General features: G+C 48.3%; 1 protein-coding gene across 1 annotated transcript in view; it reads left to right on the top strand.

Annotated features, from left to right (window-relative positions):
• SLC7A5 (solute carrier family 7 member 5) overlaps positions 1-19662 on the top strand; it is a 47213-nt gene extending 27551 nt beyond the window's left edge. The window contains exons 3-10 of the mRNA XM_006275987.4: positions 4009-4114; positions 4826-4870; positions 6291-6414; positions 7426-7529; positions 7771-7867; positions 8831-8980; positions 10248-10425; positions 12331-19662. Of these exons, the coding sequence (XP_006276049.2) occupies positions 4009-4114; positions 4826-4870; positions 6291-6414; positions 7426-7529; positions 7771-7867; positions 8831-8980; positions 10248-10425; positions 12331-12386 (860 nt within the window). The 3' untranslated portion in view covers positions 12387-19662. The remainder of the gene's footprint in view (positions 1-4008; positions 4115-4825; positions 4871-6290; positions 6415-7425; positions 7530-7770; positions 7868-8830; positions 8981-10247; positions 10426-12330) is intronic.
• The last annotated feature ends 783 nt before the right edge of the window (positions 19663-20445 follow it).

Here is a 20445-nt window from a genome sequence, read left to right as displayed (position 1 = left end):
CATGCAACCCTTATGATAAAAAGTTATAAGATGCTTTGCCTCTCTGTATGGGACAACATTTCCTGAATCTCATCTTAAAAGCCCTTATAAATGAAGGATGTTCACAGAGTGGATATAGTCTTGGGCTTGGCCTTTGTGGGAGAAATGACTCGGACCTCTCTGATCTGCTAGTCAGAGGAGAATCGTTATTATGCCCCACGTGTATAACATGTTGCCTGCCACGTCTCTATAATATGTTTCCTGCCACATCATTGCTGAGGGGTGCATCATTCCCTGAGGTCTGCTGCTGTTGCAGGAGATTTGGTAGGACAGGGGTTTTCTGTGGGCTAGGAAGAACGAGATTACTCTGTTGCAGGGTGCCCTCCCTATGTGTTCCTCCCCTATTACACTGGTGTAGGGTCCCCCAGGCAAGCAAAGCCACAGGGAATAGGAAGCTTTGCATGTTGTTCAGGAATCCCTGTAGGACTTTGCCCTTCTCTGTCCCAAACAGAGGATTCCCAAGTCTCTTGGTCTTTTAACAGACCCTCTATAGCTACCCTCATTGTTCAACCGAGGAGAAAGAAGCACAGAGACGTTAAGCGACTGGCTTGAAATTTGCAGAGCTTTTAGTGGATTCAAAGGCCGCTCCCGTCTTGGGATCTCATCTCCTTCGCTGTTGCAGTCTGTTTCTTTCTTCACGTGCTTCTGAGCTTCCCACCAGTCGACGCAAGCGGTCTTTATTTTAGTGACTCGCAGAACCGCAAGGGAAAGGTTTGCACACCTCGGACAGGGAGCGGAGAGCCCTGGTGTTGCTCTCGGCAGCCTCTCCAGCAAGCTGAGGAGGAACAGGGGTCCTATCCTGAACTGGGTGTGGGATCGGAGGGACTAAAAGAGAGGGTAGAAAATAGGGGCCGCGGAGCTGCGTGCATGGCATTTACTTTCCTGGCGCCCGAGCGAGGAAAGCAGAGGGCCTGCAAAGACCTGTTTGTAGGAAATGGGAGAAAAGTCAGAGAGCTTTTCAAAGTAAGACCCTCCCCGTGCACGTTGCTGCTCAGAGCTCTGGACAGATGTGCCTTGCCCATAGCGTGGCAGTACCCGCACGGGAGCCTTTCCCCTCCTTCTTCTCTCCGTCGCTGCTGAAGTAGCAGCTCCTGTGCTAGTGGCAGGTGGCAATGCTCCAGCGCTGGCGCTTCAAAGCACGCGCGATGTACGTGCTCCGGCAGGTGCCGGGGCGTGCGTCTGCGTGCGTTGCATGGTGTTACGATGTCCTATCTCTCCGCCACTCCTCATCCACCCTCCTGAGAATAATGAAACATTGTGCTTCGCTTCCCTTTCTGTGCTTCAGTGCAGCTTCCGTGGCGTGCATCCCGCAGCTTGGCTCGCTTCGGTTTGATTGAAAGAGCCAGGGCTCTTGATGCAAAGCCAAGGCGTTTGTGCCGCACAGCATGGCACTGAATCTGGATTCGAGCTAAACAGACCCTCCCTTGCACACTAGCTAAAGCATCCCACAGCTCCCAGGCAGGGATGCTTCCTGCATTGGGGAGCACGGATTTCAGGCTGGGGTCTGCACGTACCTGGTCCCCTGGCCGTCGGTGTGAGAGGGGTAGCTCTGCTTGTCCTCGGGAACAGCAGCTGTTAGAGGGGGAAAAAGCAGAGCAAGACTCGCAGAGTGTTAAAAAAAAAAAAGAGAGAGAAAATTTTTCTTCTTAAGGGCTCTGTTACAAGTATAGCAGCCCCTCCAGAGGAAATGAGCTAGGGTCTGGGCAAGAGTATGATGTGTAAAAGAAACCCAAACCCCAGCCTTCGAATAGGTCATCATTTGATGCTCTCTGGGCTTAGCGGTCTTGTTGCTATGTGTGCAAGCAACACATGCAAATACATGCCTTACCCAAGGAAGGACTTCGCTTGGCTGGCAGCGGTCCTGAGTAGGCAGACATTGGGCACACAGCCACTTTACTTGAGCCTCCTTAGCCAACGTTCAGCCCTTTCCAAGTGATTCGGCTTGCTGTGCCCGTCAGACAAACAAGTTGGGATAACAGCACACAGCTAAAACCGCAGATAGCCGTCAGAGGAACTGGTCGGACCTTTTCTGTAGCACAGACCAAAGCATTTCCCTCAGTCATTCCTGCCAGACCCATAGCTTCTGGCTGATTTTAAAGCCTTCAAAAGCTGGAGGATGCCCCCACATCTCTCGGTATCTTGTCCCAATGGTCACGCTCACCATTACAAATCCATACCTTCTTTCTACTATAGACTCTATACGGGAATGACTTCAAGATGTATTAGGGAATGACTTCAAGCGGTAGTAAGAACTGCCCAGCACTTTATGTGTTGTCTTTGGAGGTTTTCAGCGTGGTGTGAAGATTGTACAACTCAACATTCGAGCCGTGACTTGTCCAAGTTGGGAGAGAGCAGGGTGAAACTTGGGGGGACAGTGCTTAGCAATCTGGTATCCCCGTGAAGAAATGCCGGAGAGCCTGCCGAGGTCTTCTCAACACCCTGTTTCTTTGTCACAAAAGTGGCAGGGGGGGAAAGCCTGTGCTCTTTCTGCTGCTGTGTATCCAGACCGTGTTGTGAATAATATGCTGCAGGGGTGGAAGAGATTAGACCAAGCGCCTTAGCAAGAGCAGGCTCAGGTAGTGCAGCCATCATGTGGCGAGACCAAAGGAGCACTCGGTGCACACGCCAGGGTATAATTGGCTAAATTGTCGGCGGAGATGAAAGAGAAGTGGGAGCAGGGCAGAGACGTAAGGGGAAGGAGACAAGCGTGGGGTCGGGCCGAGGGGGCAAGTATGTGTTTTCTCATCATTAGAGGGCGTGTGACTGGGCAGCTGGTGCTGGCACTGACTTGGAGCACAGCCCACCCCGGGAAGAAAATGCAGAGCCGTTGCACCAGAGGGAAAAGCCTCCCTTTCTCAGCAATAGCATTTGCTGGATGCAGAAGTGGCTGAGCCCAGCAACCCCTCCGTCACTTCGGTTCGCATCCCGTGGTCCTCCTTTATCCTGCCTCTGTAACCGTGGTGCTGGTAACAGCCGGGCACTGCAAGGCAGCTGCAATTTTGCAGTGCAAAGAAGGTAGACTTTTCACAGAAATACCCTTTCTTCCCAGAGATGAACGTGGTCTGCGGTGTCCGGAGGGTTCAACCCCGAGCACTGCTGATTGCCATGTGATACGGTTGCCTGTGCGATTAGTGCAGATCTGTGCCCTAAGAAGAATCACATGGGAGGCAACGGGTCGAGTCAGATGCTAACGTGCCTTCCCAAATCCTGCAGGGCTCCCCGCCTTCCTTCCTCACAAAGGAGAGCACTTGTTGCATTGAAGGCATGCGGCTTCCCTCACCCCAGGTCTGGAGTCAGGCCCGAGATCAAAAGGCACGAAACAAAACGGCAGCCGGGCTTTAAAGCAACATAAATAAACGCCGTGGCTCTGTTGGAAGAGATCTTAGCAGGCGTACAATCGAGTCTCCCGTTTCTTTCAAAAGCAGACAAATAACAGGAACCTCGAATATTCAGACCCCAAAGTACGCGACTTCCCTTCCCACCATTCTGCTCGATCGGCATGCTGGGGGACCTGGAGGAAATCCGCGGCTTTTATCAAGCAAAAACACTCGTTGGTGCAAGGACGGTGTCGGAACAACACCGGTGTGCGAGAAGGGCTCCAAAGGGCTGTGCTTGGAGAGGTGGCCAGGAGACTCCCTCTGCTACCGGGGGAGCCAAGACCATGGGGAAGGGAGAAATCCAGCTTCAATCACCTTACTTATCTTAGTGGGGTTTGAGCCTGAATCCTCTCTCTAGCTTGCTTTGTCGGCAGGCAATAACCCTCTGGAAACCTGTGCACGCTGTCCCTAACACAACTGCCTGGGCCCCAACACAACAGGTGTTCTCCAACAGCTCCAGCTCAAGGGTTTTGGGGGACCATGCCTTCAACGCTTGGCCGTTGCAGCCTGGGAAGTTCTGTGCAATTCAATATGGCCAGCTCTTACACCCTGCAATTTTTGTCCCCTGTTTTTTGTTTCTTGTCCTCTGTAGGTAACGTGTCCAGCCTGAAACCTGAGCACTCCTTCGAAGGCACCAAAGTAGATGTGGGGAACATCGTTTTGGCTTTGTACAGCGGCCTTTTTGCCTACGGAGGCTGGTAAGATGCAGGCTGATTTCTTGCTGCCGTCACAGTGCAGCGCCGGTCCTTGTCTCTGGCTCCTGATAAGAGGTTGTGGTTGAGGGCACCTCATCCTTCCTCGTCCCCAAGAGGACAGTGCCATCACGTCCTTTTGTCTGGTGGCAGTCACACTGGGGTCTTAGCCTGCAGGGGAGCGGTACGTGCACATACAAGGAAGCACTGTTTGTTAGAGTATTTAAAACAGGGAATAAGTGTAGGGGCTCCCTGGAGAAATGCCCAAGCTGGGTGGAGAGGGAGTACGAGGAAAACCAAGAGATGCATTTTTCTATCACATCCCCCCCTAAGTCTTGTGGTACCCCAGCTGAGACCCCCTGTTTTAGTGGCTTCTTTATTCATTTCTTGCTGCTCTCACATGCAATGCAGAGATCTAGTGCAGTCGTCGTCTTCTTGTCAGTATAGCAGCGCTGCTAGCCGTCCCGACACGCGCAGATCCAGCATATTGCAAGCAAGCCAGCTGTGTTGCATGCCGGACTGACGGGAAACACCTGTGTTTCAGGTCTCAGACCTCCGTGCTGAGATGCAGGATTCCCTCCTTAGGTGCTCCAGAGCCCTTTGATTAGTACGGACATCTCCACCTGCATATACACAGAGTTTAGGGGTGGGCTGTTGGATTCATTGTTATCACGTGCTGCAACCAGAATTAATCTCGTCTTTTTTTTTTAATTGCAGGAATTACTTGAATTTTGTCACTGAGGAGATGATAAACCCCTACAGGTATGCATGCCCCGTGGTGACTGCTGGGTTAGGGATGAAAACTTACCCACGGTCGACCTTGAAAGATCGCTTCCTTCCATTGGTGTGAAGCTGCCTTTTGCATGCAGAAAAAAATATGTGACTAACTAGCCCCAGGAACAAGATTTCACTTGAAGAAAAAAATGAGATCTCAGCCATGGGCAAGGCCTGATAGATGATGAGATGTGTTTTTTGCTTGTGGAAGGAGGACAAGAAGGGAGTAAAAATGCAAGGCAGTGCAGCAGCCCTGTGGTGGGCCACAGTGGAAAGTCCCAGTTCCCCACCGTGGCAGCCCAGCATCTGCTCACTACGACTTACTGGGGGGGGCGGAGGAAAATCTTCCACTTCCTTTTGGTCTTTTCTTGCAGTTTCATGAACTACGTGCCACAAAATATCCAGGGGGACTCCTGGGGCGATGCTATTTTACTTCTGACCTAAACAGCCGCCCCCCCACAACCAAAGCAACGGGCCTTTCTGTCCCAATTTTGCTTATCCCAAGAGTGTATGAGGCTGGCCATACCACACGGGAAATTTTTTGGCAAAACCCAGATCCTGGCTGTGGGTTCGGTTACATAGGGGGCCAATTCCTGCTTGACCCCTGCAACCATCAGATTTGATTACCCTTTCCTTGGCGTGCATAGTTGAAAAGGTATTTGCCGGCTGTAGCGATCCCCTCCTTTTCCAAGTGCAGTCACAGCATTTGACTTCCTGTGGCTTTGAGCTGCACAGCCCGATTATATGCCGCATTAGGAAGGGTTTCCTTTTTTAATTATTGTGTGTAAACTGAGTTAACTTCTCAGAAAGGGCAAAAGAGCCTCTACACAAGCCTCTTTGTGGCTGTATTTTGGTTGCCTCCAAGTGTATTTCCCAGGGGCTACAGCGAGCTCTTTGGTCTTAACGTGCTGACTGCCAGCGAAACCCCTAATCTTTCTGTCTCCCTTCTCAACAGCCACCAGCATACAAGTGCTTATTCTCACACCAGGAGACTGTGCAAGTTTTAACGTGGCGAGCTGGCATGAGGCATGCCCGGGTCTTTGCAGTAAACCTGAGCACTGCTTGCTCAGCCACTCGCTGTCCTTTGCACAACCTTCCTCCCGCCGAGCCCCATTTCCCACCGCTCCCAGCTCTGCCTCCTTGCCACTCGGGTGGGATCATGTTTTATTTTGATGTTTTCTACTCCTCCATAGAGAGCAAAATCAAGATTGGAAGCTGGGCGCTCGGCAAAGAAAAGCAGAAGAACTTGCGGCGCTTTTTGAAGCTCGTCTAAAATCTGTTCAGAAAAGCTGACCTTTGCAACAGCAGTTTCCTTCCCTAGCACACACTGTCCCTTGAAATATATGTCTTTCTGAACTACAGAGCCCTGGATCCTAATCCATTATTATGATTTTCACTTTCCTCCCAGAAACCTGCCGTTGGCCATCATCATTTCACTGCCTGTAGTCACCCTGGTTTACGTATTGACAAACTTGGCTTACTTCACTACGCTGTCGACGGAGCAAATGCTGACGTCGGAAGCCGTGGCTGTGGTAAGATAAAGCACATCCAGAACGTACCCATCTGTTTTCCTACACGGGCTGCCCCAGCCTTGTAATCTCGAGCTGCATCTCCTGATTCAATCAGCACTGTAAGCGTGGCTGCTTGCAAAAACGTGATATTTTGATAGGCAATAAAGAAAGGTTTTGGGGGTGAGAAGAGTTTTCCCAAAAGGTACTGAGCTGGAGTCATCACAGAGGAAAGAAAAGGCGAGCGTTTAATAAAATGGCATGAATATTCGGAGGTGCTGCCGACAGCTTAACTGAGCATGGGAAAAGGTTGCTACATCAATATTAAATCAGGCTGTTCTTGCTCAGTTCTTTCTTATTCATTCTTCCCATTTTTTTTTCTAGTAAGTACTATTGTAGTCATTAAAATCCCAGTGCCAAGAGAAATCCTGGAGAAAATGCAGCCTTGGGTAGTCTCACTAGCTTAGCACAACCGGGCCAATTGGAGAGGAACCCTTCCCTCCGATATATATTGGTGTTTGTGGTTTAGTAAGCAGCTCTCTTCTCTGAGTTTGTGCTGAGGATGGTACAGGCACAGTATTACACAGCGCCACTTGTACCAGCCCGGGTTGCATTGCTTTGGAAGTAAATCGAAAGAATGACACTGGCATGGAACTGGATTCATCCAGCAGCGATTTAGTCTCAAGTCAGGTTGTGATTTCTGGTCATCTAAGATCCTACATAAATCGGGGTGCTGACTCTAACCATATTTGCTCAGGTGGGATTGTGCAGTTCCCATCTGCTCCAGGATTTTGCATATTGTTGGGCTTCAAAAGTTGCAGTGTGCCTGGCCCCGCTCGAATGCACACCCACAGGGGGAACGCTGAGCGATGCAAACTTTGTTGACCATAACTCAAGCGTGCAAAGTGTTTGGAAAAGGCAATATGGAAAATCTGTGCCTAGTTAGTCAGTGATACAGTCCTGGTTTTTAAAACCGTGCTGACAGCTGCAAGTGCTCAGCGGTGACAGAATGGCTTTCTTGTTGCTTCCTCCTAGGACTTCGGAAACTATCACCTCGGTATGATGTCCTGGATCATACCTGTCTTCGTCGGCTTGTCGTGTTTTGGATCTGTCAATGGATCCCTCTTTACTTCTTCACGGTAGGTTGTGTGCGGGTTTCCTTTTCCGGTGCTCACCCTTGGTCTGGAGCTGCCTGTAGAAGCGCAGCCATAGACGGGCACAATGGGAAGGGTCCGGCGAGCGAGAGTGGTTATTTTTTAAGGTCTGACCCAGGACCCAAAAGCCAGGCCTGTCAAGTCCTGTTTGCAATGCTGGATTGAATGAGTGATCCCAGACAGCTTCTGGGGGTGGCTGTAAGAGTACCCGCTTTTTTGCCTTCAGGCTGTTCTTCGTGGGATCCCGGGAGGGCCACCTGCCCTCCGTCCTGTCCATGATCCATCCCAGGCTCCTCACTCCAGTGCCTTCTCTCGTCTTTACAGTAAGTGTCGTGTGGGCTTTTAGACCCGATCGCATAACAAATTAACTCCAAGGATCCAGTATATCCCTTGGTGAATTGTTCCCAAGATGGATCACCTTCATGGGCAGCCATGTCTTTACTGAGGTAGCTAGACTAAAACAAGCGTGCAAATGCTTGCGGCTATGACATCCCTCATTGCAATTTGGATGTATCCTGTGAGGCATATTTTCCAGTCTGGTTCTTCTCTGAATACTGTCCCATTTGTCAACCTCCTTCTTGAATTATGGACAACAGAACTTGGCACATTTTTCTGGTAGTAGTCACACCAGTGCCAAGCACAAGGGTGATATTGCTTCTCTACTCCTAAGCCAGATGCCTCTGTTTATACATCCAAGGATTGCTTTGGCCCTTATGGCTACGATATCACACTGGGAGTTTGTGTGCAGCCGGTTGTCCACTGTGAACTTCAGGTCCTCTTCGGAGTCACTGCTTCCCAGGACCCTTGTGGGAAGACCCACAAAATAAGTTATAGTAGTGTAGCAGAAGTACAAGGGGACTGGCGTGGATAGGCTCGAGTGTGAGGATTGCAATGCTTTGGTTGAGCTGTATGGAAAGGACTTCGCCAGGAACAGCAGGCAGTGACTTAGATGAGGACAGAGGTGCCTCTAGCAGAGCTGTAGGGTGCAATCATGCATCGTCCCTTCCACGCCTGGCTCTTCCACTGCCTTGGATTCACTTTCCTTGCCACCTCCCCTCCTTTCTCAATGCAGTGGATATGTCTGTTGTTACCATAACATGTCCTTGGATAGCAGGTTTCGTTTTGAAATAATTCTGTGGAGTAGGTTAGTAAAAGTTCAGGCACCTCCATGGAGCGTGCCTGCATTTCCTTTGCTGTTTCTGGAGGGCGGATAGTTACCCTTTGGCAGCGTGTGGTGTTCTCTGCCCGCTTGTCCCTTGGCTCATGCCTTTTGTTTCTGGTTGCAGTGTATTATGACCCTGATGTATGCCTTCTCCAAGGATATCTTCTCCGTCATCAACTTCTTTAGCTTCTTCAACTGGCTCTGCGTGGCTCTGGCAATCATCGGCATGATGTGGCTCCGCTATAAAAGGCCAGAGCTGGAGAGGCCCATTAAGGTGAGGATGGTGGAGTGGGAAGCCTTATTCCTTCTGTGCCCCGGCTTTCCAGGATGCAAGTCTAATGGTGAAGTAAATGATGGGGGTTAAAGGCTTCTGGGGAGAGGCTCTCTTACATGAACAAAATAAGGGGGAGAGAACCGGTGCAGGGAGGAGAGGAAAGGGTGCTACTTTGCCACCCAAACAAGCCAGGTGGGTGCAACTCTGTCGTAGACAAAGCTTAAATGCAAATGAACAGAAGGAGACCTCTGCCAAATGACTCTCTGCTGTTGGCTAAATACCTGTTAGGCAGGTGTCTGTGCCCAAAACTCCTCCGCTAAAGGGAACTGGCTCCCTGCCTGGCAAGGAGCCCGAGAGCTGATTTTGATTGTGGACATACCTTCAGCATCGGAGGTTGGCAGGCCCTTGAATAAGGAATCTCACCCTGCCACAGCCGCTCTGGGTATTATTAGTAAAGGACTTCAGTCTCTGTGACTCTCAATCAAATACTTTGCGCCAGTAAGGAATTCACTTAAAATATACTCATTTTAGGAAATAACGAAGGGAGCTTTATTCTGTTTGTCCCTGGCTGCCCTGGAAACACTCTGTTGGTGGGAGGCCAAGTCCACGTCGAGCGCTGCAATCCGTCAGCTCTCCTTAAAGACTTGTATGCCCCATGACGAGCCAGAGAGCACGCTCCAGCAACAAGTGACGCAGCCCGAAGGGAAAAAATATTACGGACCTACACTGCAGCCTTCCCAGGGTATCACTTCTCCAAAAGAGCCAGACCGCTGTCAGAAGTGCCGTCCCTGCTAAAAGCAACGTAGTTGAATCCCCTAGTTTAAGAGTACCAAAAAGGCTGAATTAATGGCCTAAGCGTGCATGGGTGACAGTGCTACGTTTGGGACGATGGATCTGATGCTCTGGCCTGGAGTGACCTGGAGCTGAGAGTCTTGGGGCCGCTGAGGACTTGCCGTGTGGATTTGGAGAAGTCATTTAGTCCTCCTGTGTCCTTTTTAGCTGTTTTTAAGTTAGGAGGATCCTTCCTTAACTCCCCAGGGTTGATAAAAAGCAACAGGTAAATGCCAAACGTCCTGATGGAAACTGAAACCTCACAGCCATCTCACTCAATGCTGTGGGCAGCCCGGTGTCTTTAGCAAAGAGCTGTTGTGGGGTCCCCTTCTAGGACAAAAACTGGTTTGATCAACTGCCCTGGCAAGTAGCTGGCCTCGCTGTTTCTTAGCAGTTTTGACTAACTCCCTGCCTTTTTCATGGTTTCTTTGCCCAGGTTAACGTGTTACTGCCCATTTTCTTCATCTTGGCCTGCTTGTTCCTCATCGTGGTCTCCTTCTGGATGACGCCAGTGGAATGTGCGACTGGTTTCGTCATCATCCTCAGCGGGCTCCCTGTTTACTACTTCGGGGTCTGGTGGAAGAACAAACCCAAGTGGATCCTTCAAGGCATCTGTGAGTATCCGGCCAAAGAACGTAGGATGCTGCTGCGGCTTTCGCTCCAAGCATTGTGATATTTTATTTCCTCTCGAACCTGCAGAAGCAAGCGGCGCTGGCTACAATTTGCATTGCAAAGGGTTCTGCGGGACTAGCTTGTGTGGATTTCTGTTCCTCAATGCAACTGTGTGGGTGGGTTGGAGCGAGCTGAGCGCTCAGTAGACAAGCTGACCAAAATGATCTGCCACCCTTTGTCATTGCAAATCACAGAGCAAACACAAAGGGTTTTTCTCCCAGCAAACAAGAAATGTATGGAAAGAGAAATCCTTTGCAAGAGCTGAAGTGCAAACTCTTTCTTAGCAGAGGAAAACAGCACGCCAGCAAAGCAGGAAGAGAGATGAAGTAACGCTGTAAAAATGTGGGCGCAATCAGCCTATTTCTGACTGGGCAGAGAGCATGATGAGTCCTGATGGGTCATAAGCATCACGGGCAGTGGGAGCAAAGCCCTCCTTGCTATGATAGCAAGGCAGCAGCTAAAGGAGAAGCGAAGCATCCTGGAAGGTTTCTCTTGTGAGGGTTGCTTTTAGGGTATCCGTGTTACAGAGATATCTGTGCACGATGGCATATTTTGAGGGGCTGTGATAGCCCTGAGCTTGGCACCACATGATCTTTGTGTGAACAACTGATTGAAGAAAGTCAGGCTCTGTTTATACATCCAAGCTGTGTTGTCCAAGTAACTAAGCTCTACCATCTGTCTCCCAGCTCTGATACAAGGGGTTGACCTGGAAAAGCAGACGAGCTGAAATGCCCAACCTTTTGAGCAAGAATAGGACCTTTTAACAGTGCACAGCACTTTAATATGCTTTTTTTTTTTTAATTCTAAATATCAGGCTCAGTTCCTGGAAAAGCCATTTATACAGTGACTGCTTTGCAAATTAGCATATTAATTATGTTCCACCACCGCCGGCTTTCTATTAGAGAATATCGAAATTATTCTAGGACACAAGATGAGAATGCTACAAATGTCTAATTAGAAACACACAAGCTGTGTGTCTGTATATGTATTAATACATGGTAGATCATTTGCTTGCATCCTTCTAAAATGATTCTGGCTCTGCTAGTCTGCGTGTGTTAAAATCCACGTTAATTTGATCTGACACGACTGCCTCGGGTAATGAAAAGGCTCGGTGTAGTAGCAAGGGGTCCACATCCACAATGAGTATTGTCAGGGTAACTCGCAGTTAAAGTCTCTTAGCTTACAAACCGCCCTTTGCAAGTTTGTCAATGAAATGCTTCCTGATGAAGTCCCTTCCCCTCGATTGTGCCCGCAGCACCCTGGTTTGATGTCACGAGGTTGCACACAAACGTGGTCTGTACATCCGTACACTAGACGCTGGTGACAAGGCCAGCACTGCTGCGTTTTAAGCGAAATGTATGCATCTGCAGGAGCAAGTTTTTTCAGAAGAGGAAGCAAAAATATCAGCTCACAATGTGTCTGCCAGTTCCTGTGATTTTATCTGACTCAGTATTGGCTGCAAACTGTTCAGAAATCTAGGGTTGAGCTATGCCCATGTGTGCTGGATGACATATGCATGGTAGTTGCCTGATAATTGCCATCGCTATGAGGTTAAAAGTTAAAATACATGTCACCTGGTCTGTCAGTGGAGGCATTGCTCTGTTCACTATACTCCAGCTGTTGCAGATAGAAGGTGTGTATGTGAACAGACTAGTGTAGGCACTAAGCTTTGTTTTGTTGTCAAGCTATATATTATAGTATTTGGATTGAGTCCTCCAGAGACAGGCAGGCCGGCAGGGCACGCCTTTTGGAGCTGAAGAATATGAAACGCGGGACCGGATTTCCAAGCTGCAATGTGCACAATGTAGTGCCTGGGTCTAAACCAGTCTGTGTTTCCTCCCTTCCAGTTTCCACGACAGTCCTGTGCCAGAAGCTGATGGAAGTGGTTCCACAAGAGTCTTAAACAAGGCCAGCACGGACACTCGGCTTGAGAAAACGCACAATGCCGTTTGAGAACGACACAAAAGAAAAGGCGTCTGATGCTTCTTCGATGAAACCTAGAGCACCTTGGCAGAGCTGCTGTGTCCCTGAGGCCCCACCACTCGCTCTGCCTGTCCCCTCTTCTTCTCCCCCATCACCACCCCCAAGCCAGGCAACACGTTGGAGAAGAGTACTTGGTACGATTTTAGTCCAGGACGAGGAGTTTCTGCTGGTCGCCTCCAGAGACTGCAGCTCATTCACTAACAGTGAATCTCATCAGATTCTGTGTTTGTGTGTGTGTTTGTGTGTGTGTGCATGTGAGACTGAGGGCTCAACTTCAGTTCTGGTCACTGTTATTTAGTAGCTTTATTTTTGAGGGTTTTGGGGGTTTGTTTTTTTTTATAATTTAAGATTAGCGATTTAATTTCTTCGTCACAGATACTGCGAATGCATCTGCTGATGTAATGGAAACAATTCCTAACGTTGCCAACCGTATGTGTCTGCCTCCCAAGGGACTGGGATTACACACTGCTGCGTAGCTACAGGCCTCCAAGTCGGGCTCGTTGAACCGCAACGAGCCGCGCTGGCCGGCCTGCCAAGGTGACGTTCTTGGAAGACCTAGGCACCAGCAGACAAACCAAATGAACCAAAATAGGTGTGACACTGATTTTAAACGAGGATCTGCACTGATTTCAGCCCAGTCCCTGCCCCATCTCTCTGTTGCCCCAACTCAGATGGAAATTTTATTTTTTAGACATTCATTTTAGTGCTAATTAAACTGTAAATCACTGGGCATACATTTCCCCCCCCCCTTCCTTGAGGACTCCAGGTGCTGGTGCTCTTTATGGACTCATCACATTTTTAGAGATGTTTGCAAAGCAAAGATCATTCAACAGGCTTTAGCTGTTTTGGCATCTGCTCACACTCACAAAAATATATGCTCTTGGACACTTTGGAGTCTGCCAGAAAGGCCTTTGGGCAGCAATTTGCAAAAGGCAGAGCAGGATTAGCATCATGGAGAGGACAGGGTATGTGCACGTGTATTTTGATTTTCATTCTTGCTGGATCATGCTCAGTTGCCTGGTTTTCTACCCTTTAATCTTACCCCCCTCTCTATTATTGGGCCAGTACTCTAGGCCACTTCTGTAGTTGCACTAGTCCTATTGTTGCGTGTGAATACATTTTATTTTGGACGCCTGTCATTTACCCCTGTAAAATTAGTATTAGGAAACAAGGTGGGTCCCGAGGACAGGGCTCCATGCAATCAAGCTGAGAAATCCCAGTGGCTTACTGAAAAATGATCAGAAGCCTGAGTCATGGGAAGGCTGCATTTTTCTGAAGTCTGTCTGCAGCCAAGCTCAGTGCCATCCTTTCAAGCGTCCCTGTTTAGCATTCATCCTAACTGATGTTTCACCCAAAACCATTCATAAAGGGAAGGCTTCAAATGGGTGCTCGCAGCTCACCCCCTGCCACTGCCGAGGATTGCGTGTCGCTGTATGGACATGTGATGGGTTTTTTTAATTAAGGCAATATTCACTTTGGATCTTTTTGAAGACCACGTGGGGGGCATGGCAATGAGTAGGTCTGGTGCATGGCTGGGGTCCCTTGTTCCCCATTTGTCGTACGGCTGGTGAATGGTACTCTTCCTTCACCATTCGTAGAAGCAGCAGGCTGGAAAAATGCTCCTCCTTCCCGTAGCACTGCAACACCACGCTCGGCTCAGCTGGCGTTGGATCCCTTCTCACGGCACTTAGCTGGCTCCCAACGAGGATCTGCATGTGAATACCTGGATGCTTTTTGGGTGACTCCAGGGAGCTGGCACTTCCATTCCAGTCCCTCTTCAGTATAGTCCCATGCCTCCATAGAGGGCAATGCAACCCGCTGTGTGCGTGTAGTCGGGGTCGTTCTCTTAGGAAGCATATTGCTTACTTAGCCAAAAATCTGTCTGTCTTAGCAGACTACAGGGTTTCCGTACTTAAGTACAATCGTCCAAACGCTCTGTGTTCACGGCGATGTTCTCTTTGAAACCAAAACCAATTTTCCTTACAAAGAGAGCTACGCCGTTGCTTACAGGAATCTCCTTTATGCTTTCGTCCTGCCACTCCCTGCACTAGGAAAAAGGGTCATTCAACTTTTGCCCTGCAGTATTGTTTTGTTGGCTTTTTTGTTGTTGTTGTAAACTAAGATGCTTTGAAGTAGCGACCCTGTAGAGTTTGTGGCTGTCTGTTTTATATTGAGTTGTTTTGCCAGCACAGGGGATTTTTTGGAAGGAGAAGCAATAAGCAGGCTGAGGATGCACTGGCTTTTTATGAAGCAATTTAGCGGGGGGAGTTAGTAGCAATTCCAAACAGCAACGAACGCCGCTGGCAGCCGTGGTGGGAGAAAATAACCAATAGTCGTAGTAAAACCAAGAAGTTAAAATGTGCAGCTCTGTCGTTGTCATTAAGAAAAAAATCTGAAAGCTTTATTTTTAGAAAATATTTTAGGGAGTGGGTGGCACCTTTGTCATGTTAACCTCTCACTTCCAGGGCACCCTGTTTGCCATCCAGCCTGGGTCACCGGTGACCCAGAGGGTGCACTGATGCTGCACAAGGCAGAGCAGGAAGAGGTATACGGTGCTGCCTTGCGTGGTGTAGGCTTACCCAAAGTTGTAGCCATCCCATGGCTGTGTGAGGACCTATGTGCATCAGGATGCTGGTCCTTAGATCCATTTTTAGTGGAAAGGCATGTACACAGATAAGCCCATGGGCTGTGCCTTTCTTCCGAAGCATGAATCCTTCCCAGGTCCAGGTTGAGCTGCTTTGGCTAGGTAGCAAGGAGAAGCTTGCCCTGCCATCAATAGGCTGTGCTTATCCCGTGGATACAAGACCCCCCGGTCCGTCTGACGCCTTCCTCTAGTGCTACTTTTTCTTTTGGATGTTCTCAGGGCCAGTCGTATATGGGACCTGGTTTTATTTCCTTGACGTAGCTTCTGGCTGTTTTGAGCTTTGAGCGTCGTGTAGACTACTGCAGAAATAGCTGGGATGGGAGGAAGCATAGCGGGGGAAACGGGATTTTCCTCGCTCGCCCGTTCCAAGCTAAACTAAATGGATCGCTGGTCCCAACAGGTGTGGATCCAAACACAGTTTGGGGCACGTTTTGTTTACATGGGTCAAGAATAGAGGAACAAATGAGTCGTCTCTTGTTTAGCCTTTAAAATCTATTTAAAAATGGGAATTCGCACTGAATAGTACCTCAACAAAAATCACCTTAGTTAACACATTGACCTGGCTTGCCATTTCTTAGTAACATCTCTTCGTTAGTTCTGCCAGCTGCTAACGATGTCCGTCTTGTATCTGTCTGTCTGGTCCTGTGATGTCACCTTTGTTTCCATGGCAATGATTCTGTCCTAGGAGAAGCCTTCTCACCACAGGACCACGCAGACGGTGAATTTTGGTGAGCCCAGGTGAAGATCTCGTAGCCTGTAGGACCCTCAACATGCAGCTTGTCTTTCCGGGTCCTGATTTACTGTCTCTGCTGGGCTTGTCGGACGGTTCCCGTCACCCGGGGACGAGCAGCCCAGACAGATGTGTCTTGGGGGGCAGGGAATGGGTGGAGTTGAATGAGCTTCATTTGGGAAGGGGGGAAAAAAAATTAAAGCAACTTCTGCAAAGAGATGAACTTGCTGTTACGAGTATTGAGGCCACAGATAGCATCTGTTGCTCAATGCTAAGGTTCATGACTATCAGCCAAAGGCTTGGAGACACGAGCATGAGCTAATATAGCCCCAGGCTGGGTCTGTTGAACTGAGGCTGGGTGTGAAGAGAGAGTGATATCCAAATGCAAGGTCTCTGCTGCTTTGCTGCTGAAACACGTGGTGAGATGTGTCATTGGTGTGGGGGCACAAGTTCCTGAAGGTGGGTCGGTGCCAACATCTTTCCCAGAACCGGGTGGGTGTTTTCCACAATCAGTCATCCTGATTTATGCTCGAGAGGAGCCAAAGGACTGCTCATCTTCTCTTCCCTCGCCCCCACACATGTATAAATAAAACCACTGCTCCTTGTCAAATACTGACTGCTCTTTGATGTTGCCATATAGTCATTTCTCCCGGCCAGTGCCGTCGGTTGTAATCCCATCTAGAAGCCTGCCGTTGTGATTTCCAGGGTGACAGCTTCCTCCAGGATTCATAGCATGGACGGGACCAGGGCTGTCGAGTACAATAGCGTATAGATCTTTTTTTATAAGTGGTTGTTGTGAATTTAAGTAGTCCCATTGGTAACTGTGCTAAATGCACCATCAATATTCTCTGATGCAAGTAGGGGTTTCTTTAAGTATTCATGGGAAGACAATAATTTTCCTTGAATACGCAGGGAAACACATAGCGATACAGAAGGGGTCAAAATAAATAAGTGCTCTTGATTCGGTGGGCTTATTCCATCATGCTTTATAGAGCGACTTCTCTCGGACCTGAAAAGCTCACCGAAGTGAGACGAGAAGGCGACCTTCTCCATCCCGACTACGTTCTGCCAACGCCTGCTACGGCCAAATCATGTGGAGGTTGCAATGCAATATCGGCTGCGATTTCAGGGCATTGAGGATGTGTCTGAGGCTTAATGCGAGTGCATTGGCACTTCTGACGGGCAGCGAAGTACAATGGGTGGTGGGGTTTTTTGGTTGGGTTTTTTTTTTCATATTTAAGTCATCCTGATTAGTCGCTGAGTTCCCTGTCGTGTTTGCAGCATTTTGCATCACGGATCGTGTTTTCCAGCAAGCAGGATTTTCTGTTTAGTGGCACCCAATGCAGAAGCGAATCCAGAGGAACTCTGTTGCTAGTGAGGAAACTTTAAAAGATGGTCTGTTTTGCCCAAAATTACGTTGCTCAGTTGTTCTCGGCTTGCCCTGACGGGCTGAGGTGGGAGCATAGCTGCAACGCCACAGGTGGTTTCTATTTCACCCAGTGCTGGCTGGGGACGTAACCGAGCCCTGGAGTTAATGAAGGCGACCGTTATTAAGCAGACGCTCCATTCGTTATTACACGACCTGGCCCCTGGCAGGATTTGAGAGATGGTGATGGTCTGATTGCACGGAAATGCACGGTTACACTGCTCTTCGTACAGCAGGGGTTTGCATCCCGGTATGGGTTTGGCTGGGAGATCCTTTTCCCTTTTGTCTGTGAAAGCATCCCTTACGTAAAGAGTTTGGTGGTAAAGATCCCGAACTATTAGTACTCACAAAACGCCCTCGCTGCATTGGGGGACACTGGCATTTACAGAAACAGGCTGTGTAACTCCTTGCAGTGACATCAAAGGGAAGGCTAGAGGACTATCATGCCATTCAGCATTTTAATTAAAAAAACAATCAAACAACATTGAAGCAATAGTAACATTTGAGTCGTATAGTAGAGCTCAAATGAGGGCAGGTCAGATGTGAAATGGCTTTCATTCCCTGTGGGACTTGGGCTGATGTCGGTATGCCGAAGCGTGGGAAGCTTCTGACATCAGCACGGCCCTTCGGAGAATTGCAGCCTTGTCTTCACGCCGGGAGCCCGGAGAGAGGCTTTATCCAGCTGCAGGAAGTGGCATCCTGCTGTGGGAACGACGGGGCCCTGTGCACGAAGGTATTAGACCCCCGAGCTCACATGGGTGACATTCCCCGAGGAATTATGCATTCCTATGTCCGAATGGGGATTTTATTCTGCCTGCGTGAGAGCAATAGCAGTTGCATGGTGGGGCCCAATGGGAAAAGACGTTGGGGATAAAAGATGGTTCGATGGAGCAACCTGCGAGAGGCCCAGGTGCCGTCCCCTGCAACTTCAATCCTCTGTGCCCTTGAGCACATCACGGCGTCTCCCTCCCCGGGACAGCCGCGGAGCATGCATGCCTATCGGGGGCTCCACTAAATCCCTTGTGCTCGTTAACCCTGCTGACATTTTGGACACAGAATGAATGGAAGATACTTAGCAGCTCTCAATTTTTCACACGTTTTATGTTCGTGTTCAGCCCCCTCTTGACTCTGCCCACATTTGCACCTCGCTTTTCTTTGCATTGGCGGCACGTGGGTCAATGTGTGCTGCTGGGGCTCTAAGCAAGACGACACTTAGGCCTGCTTTGGACAGAAATAGATGATGACGCCTGTGCTCAGGAGCATCCAAACCGGGGGTGGGGAGTCACAAGGCTGATAGAAATTCAGTTGGAAAAGTCAGGTTTGCAATGAACCTGGAATTGCAAGGCTAGAAACACGAGGAACTGCTGCTTAAAAAGGTGCATCTATTCGAGCTCCCAATGCTGCTAAAGCCAAGAGAGCCGAACCGTTGTTCTCGACAGCTGGAAAAAGAAACTGGAAATAGCCCCTCGGGTTCGTGAAATAGCGCTCGGTTTAGCCCTGTCGTTCCAAAAACACGAACACGTCACTTCCTCCAGTTCTAATGTTAATAAAAATATTTTTTTAAATATTGAATTAATTTTAGAAAGGCTTAAAGGAGACTTTATACCTATTGCTAAATTATTCCCTATAGGTGACAGGCAGTCCTTCGTTAAGGGCCCGAGCGATGCTGGGACATTTGAACGGGTCTCCTGCCCGGGGTGAGTGTCACCTATACGGAGAAGGTCACCCTTGTTTGTTGAGGACAGCATGAGGCCTACGTCCCATTTTAACCCTTGAAATCGGGGTTCGAAGCAGTGACCACGCCTCAGGCTAGTCCACTGAAAAGAAAGAAGAAAAAAAAAAAACCAGGGTGAAATTCGCATCTTGTGAATAAATCTGAGTTTTCAGAGACGACTTTCTTCTAAAGTTAACAGAATTTTTTTTTTTTAATTATCTTAACACAGAGGAAAATCTAGATCTAATTTAGATTTTGTTATATCTGATTGCTTTTTTTAAAACAAAAAGTATTTTACTAATTTAAATGTTGCTTTAGATGACTTTCTATTTATTTTAAGGGGTAAATATCTTTCGTCTTAATATTTCTACAGTAAGTGCTGTCTCTTTACAATGTTTGCATTCCTGTCAACCGCTATTCCAAGACTGACCTAGCGTGCTGTTTTGACGAGCCAGTAGTGACTTAATCAAATTGCCTTGTAAAATGGTGTGTCTGATGCAATGTATTATTTTTCTCTATCATTTCTAAATTCTTTTATTGTCTACACTTTAGGAAATCTGTTACATTTTAAATGTTTTGAGGGTTGCTTTCTTTTTTATTTTATTTTATTTTTTTGAACAAAGAAATCTCAATTATAACTGCTATTGCTTGTGTTTGCCTTGAAAGCTTTTATTTTGCAAAAGGTTGTCTACTTTGTCCTTTTTGTATAACGTGCATCTCATGACATCGGCATACATGGGCCTACAAACTGCATTTTCAAGGGTTCCTCTCGTAAGTGTGTGTATACACTATAAGATAGCAATGGGAACTTGCACTTTGCTATCCCCACCTCTGCTCTGGGAATCTAAAAGCATTTCATGGACATAAGGCTATATGGGGGCTGGACCCGATGATCTGCAAGGTCCCTTCCAGCCCCCAATAATAATAATCTATAAATTTATATTGTCTAAAAAACACCATGGTCAACTACATATTATTTTTCCCCATTTTGCGGATGGGGAGATTAAGGAAAGTGGAAAAACAGTCTGATATTGGATAAATTGCTAAAGTTTGCACTGGAGCTGGGGTTAGAAAATGGGGATCCTAACCCAACTCCTGTTCTTTGCTTTTCGCGGTGAGAGTTGGGACTAGAGTTGTCCACAGGCTGGAGAAATCTGGGAAGCAGTAATGCTGAAAAAGAGACCAGGGCCCAGCCGTCAAACCGGAGATTATAATATGATAAAGGAACCCAGTGGCAGCCCCGAAATACTTGCCACGTGTCTGGGTAGTATAAGCAGATGCAATAGGTGCTTCTGGTCAGACAGGCTCTCCTTGAAAAATAAATGCTCCTGCAAACAGGAGAGAAGCTCCAAGTAAAGCAATAAAAACAGTTGTTTGCAATTATATCAGATAAAAAGTGCAAAAAACACATCATTAGGCTAAGAGACCAATAAAGCAAGGCAGGGCAGCTGCCTCCAAATAGATG

This window comes from Alligator mississippiensis, chromosome 10 (assembly GCF_030867095.1).
Source record: "Alligator mississippiensis isolate rAllMis1 chromosome 10, rAllMis1, whole genome shotgun sequence".
NCBI lineage: Eukaryota > Metazoa > Chordata > Crocodylia > Alligatoridae > Alligator > Alligator mississippiensis.
Note: the sequence above shows the minus strand (reverse complement) of the source record. Positions and strands in the feature narration are given on the sequence as shown.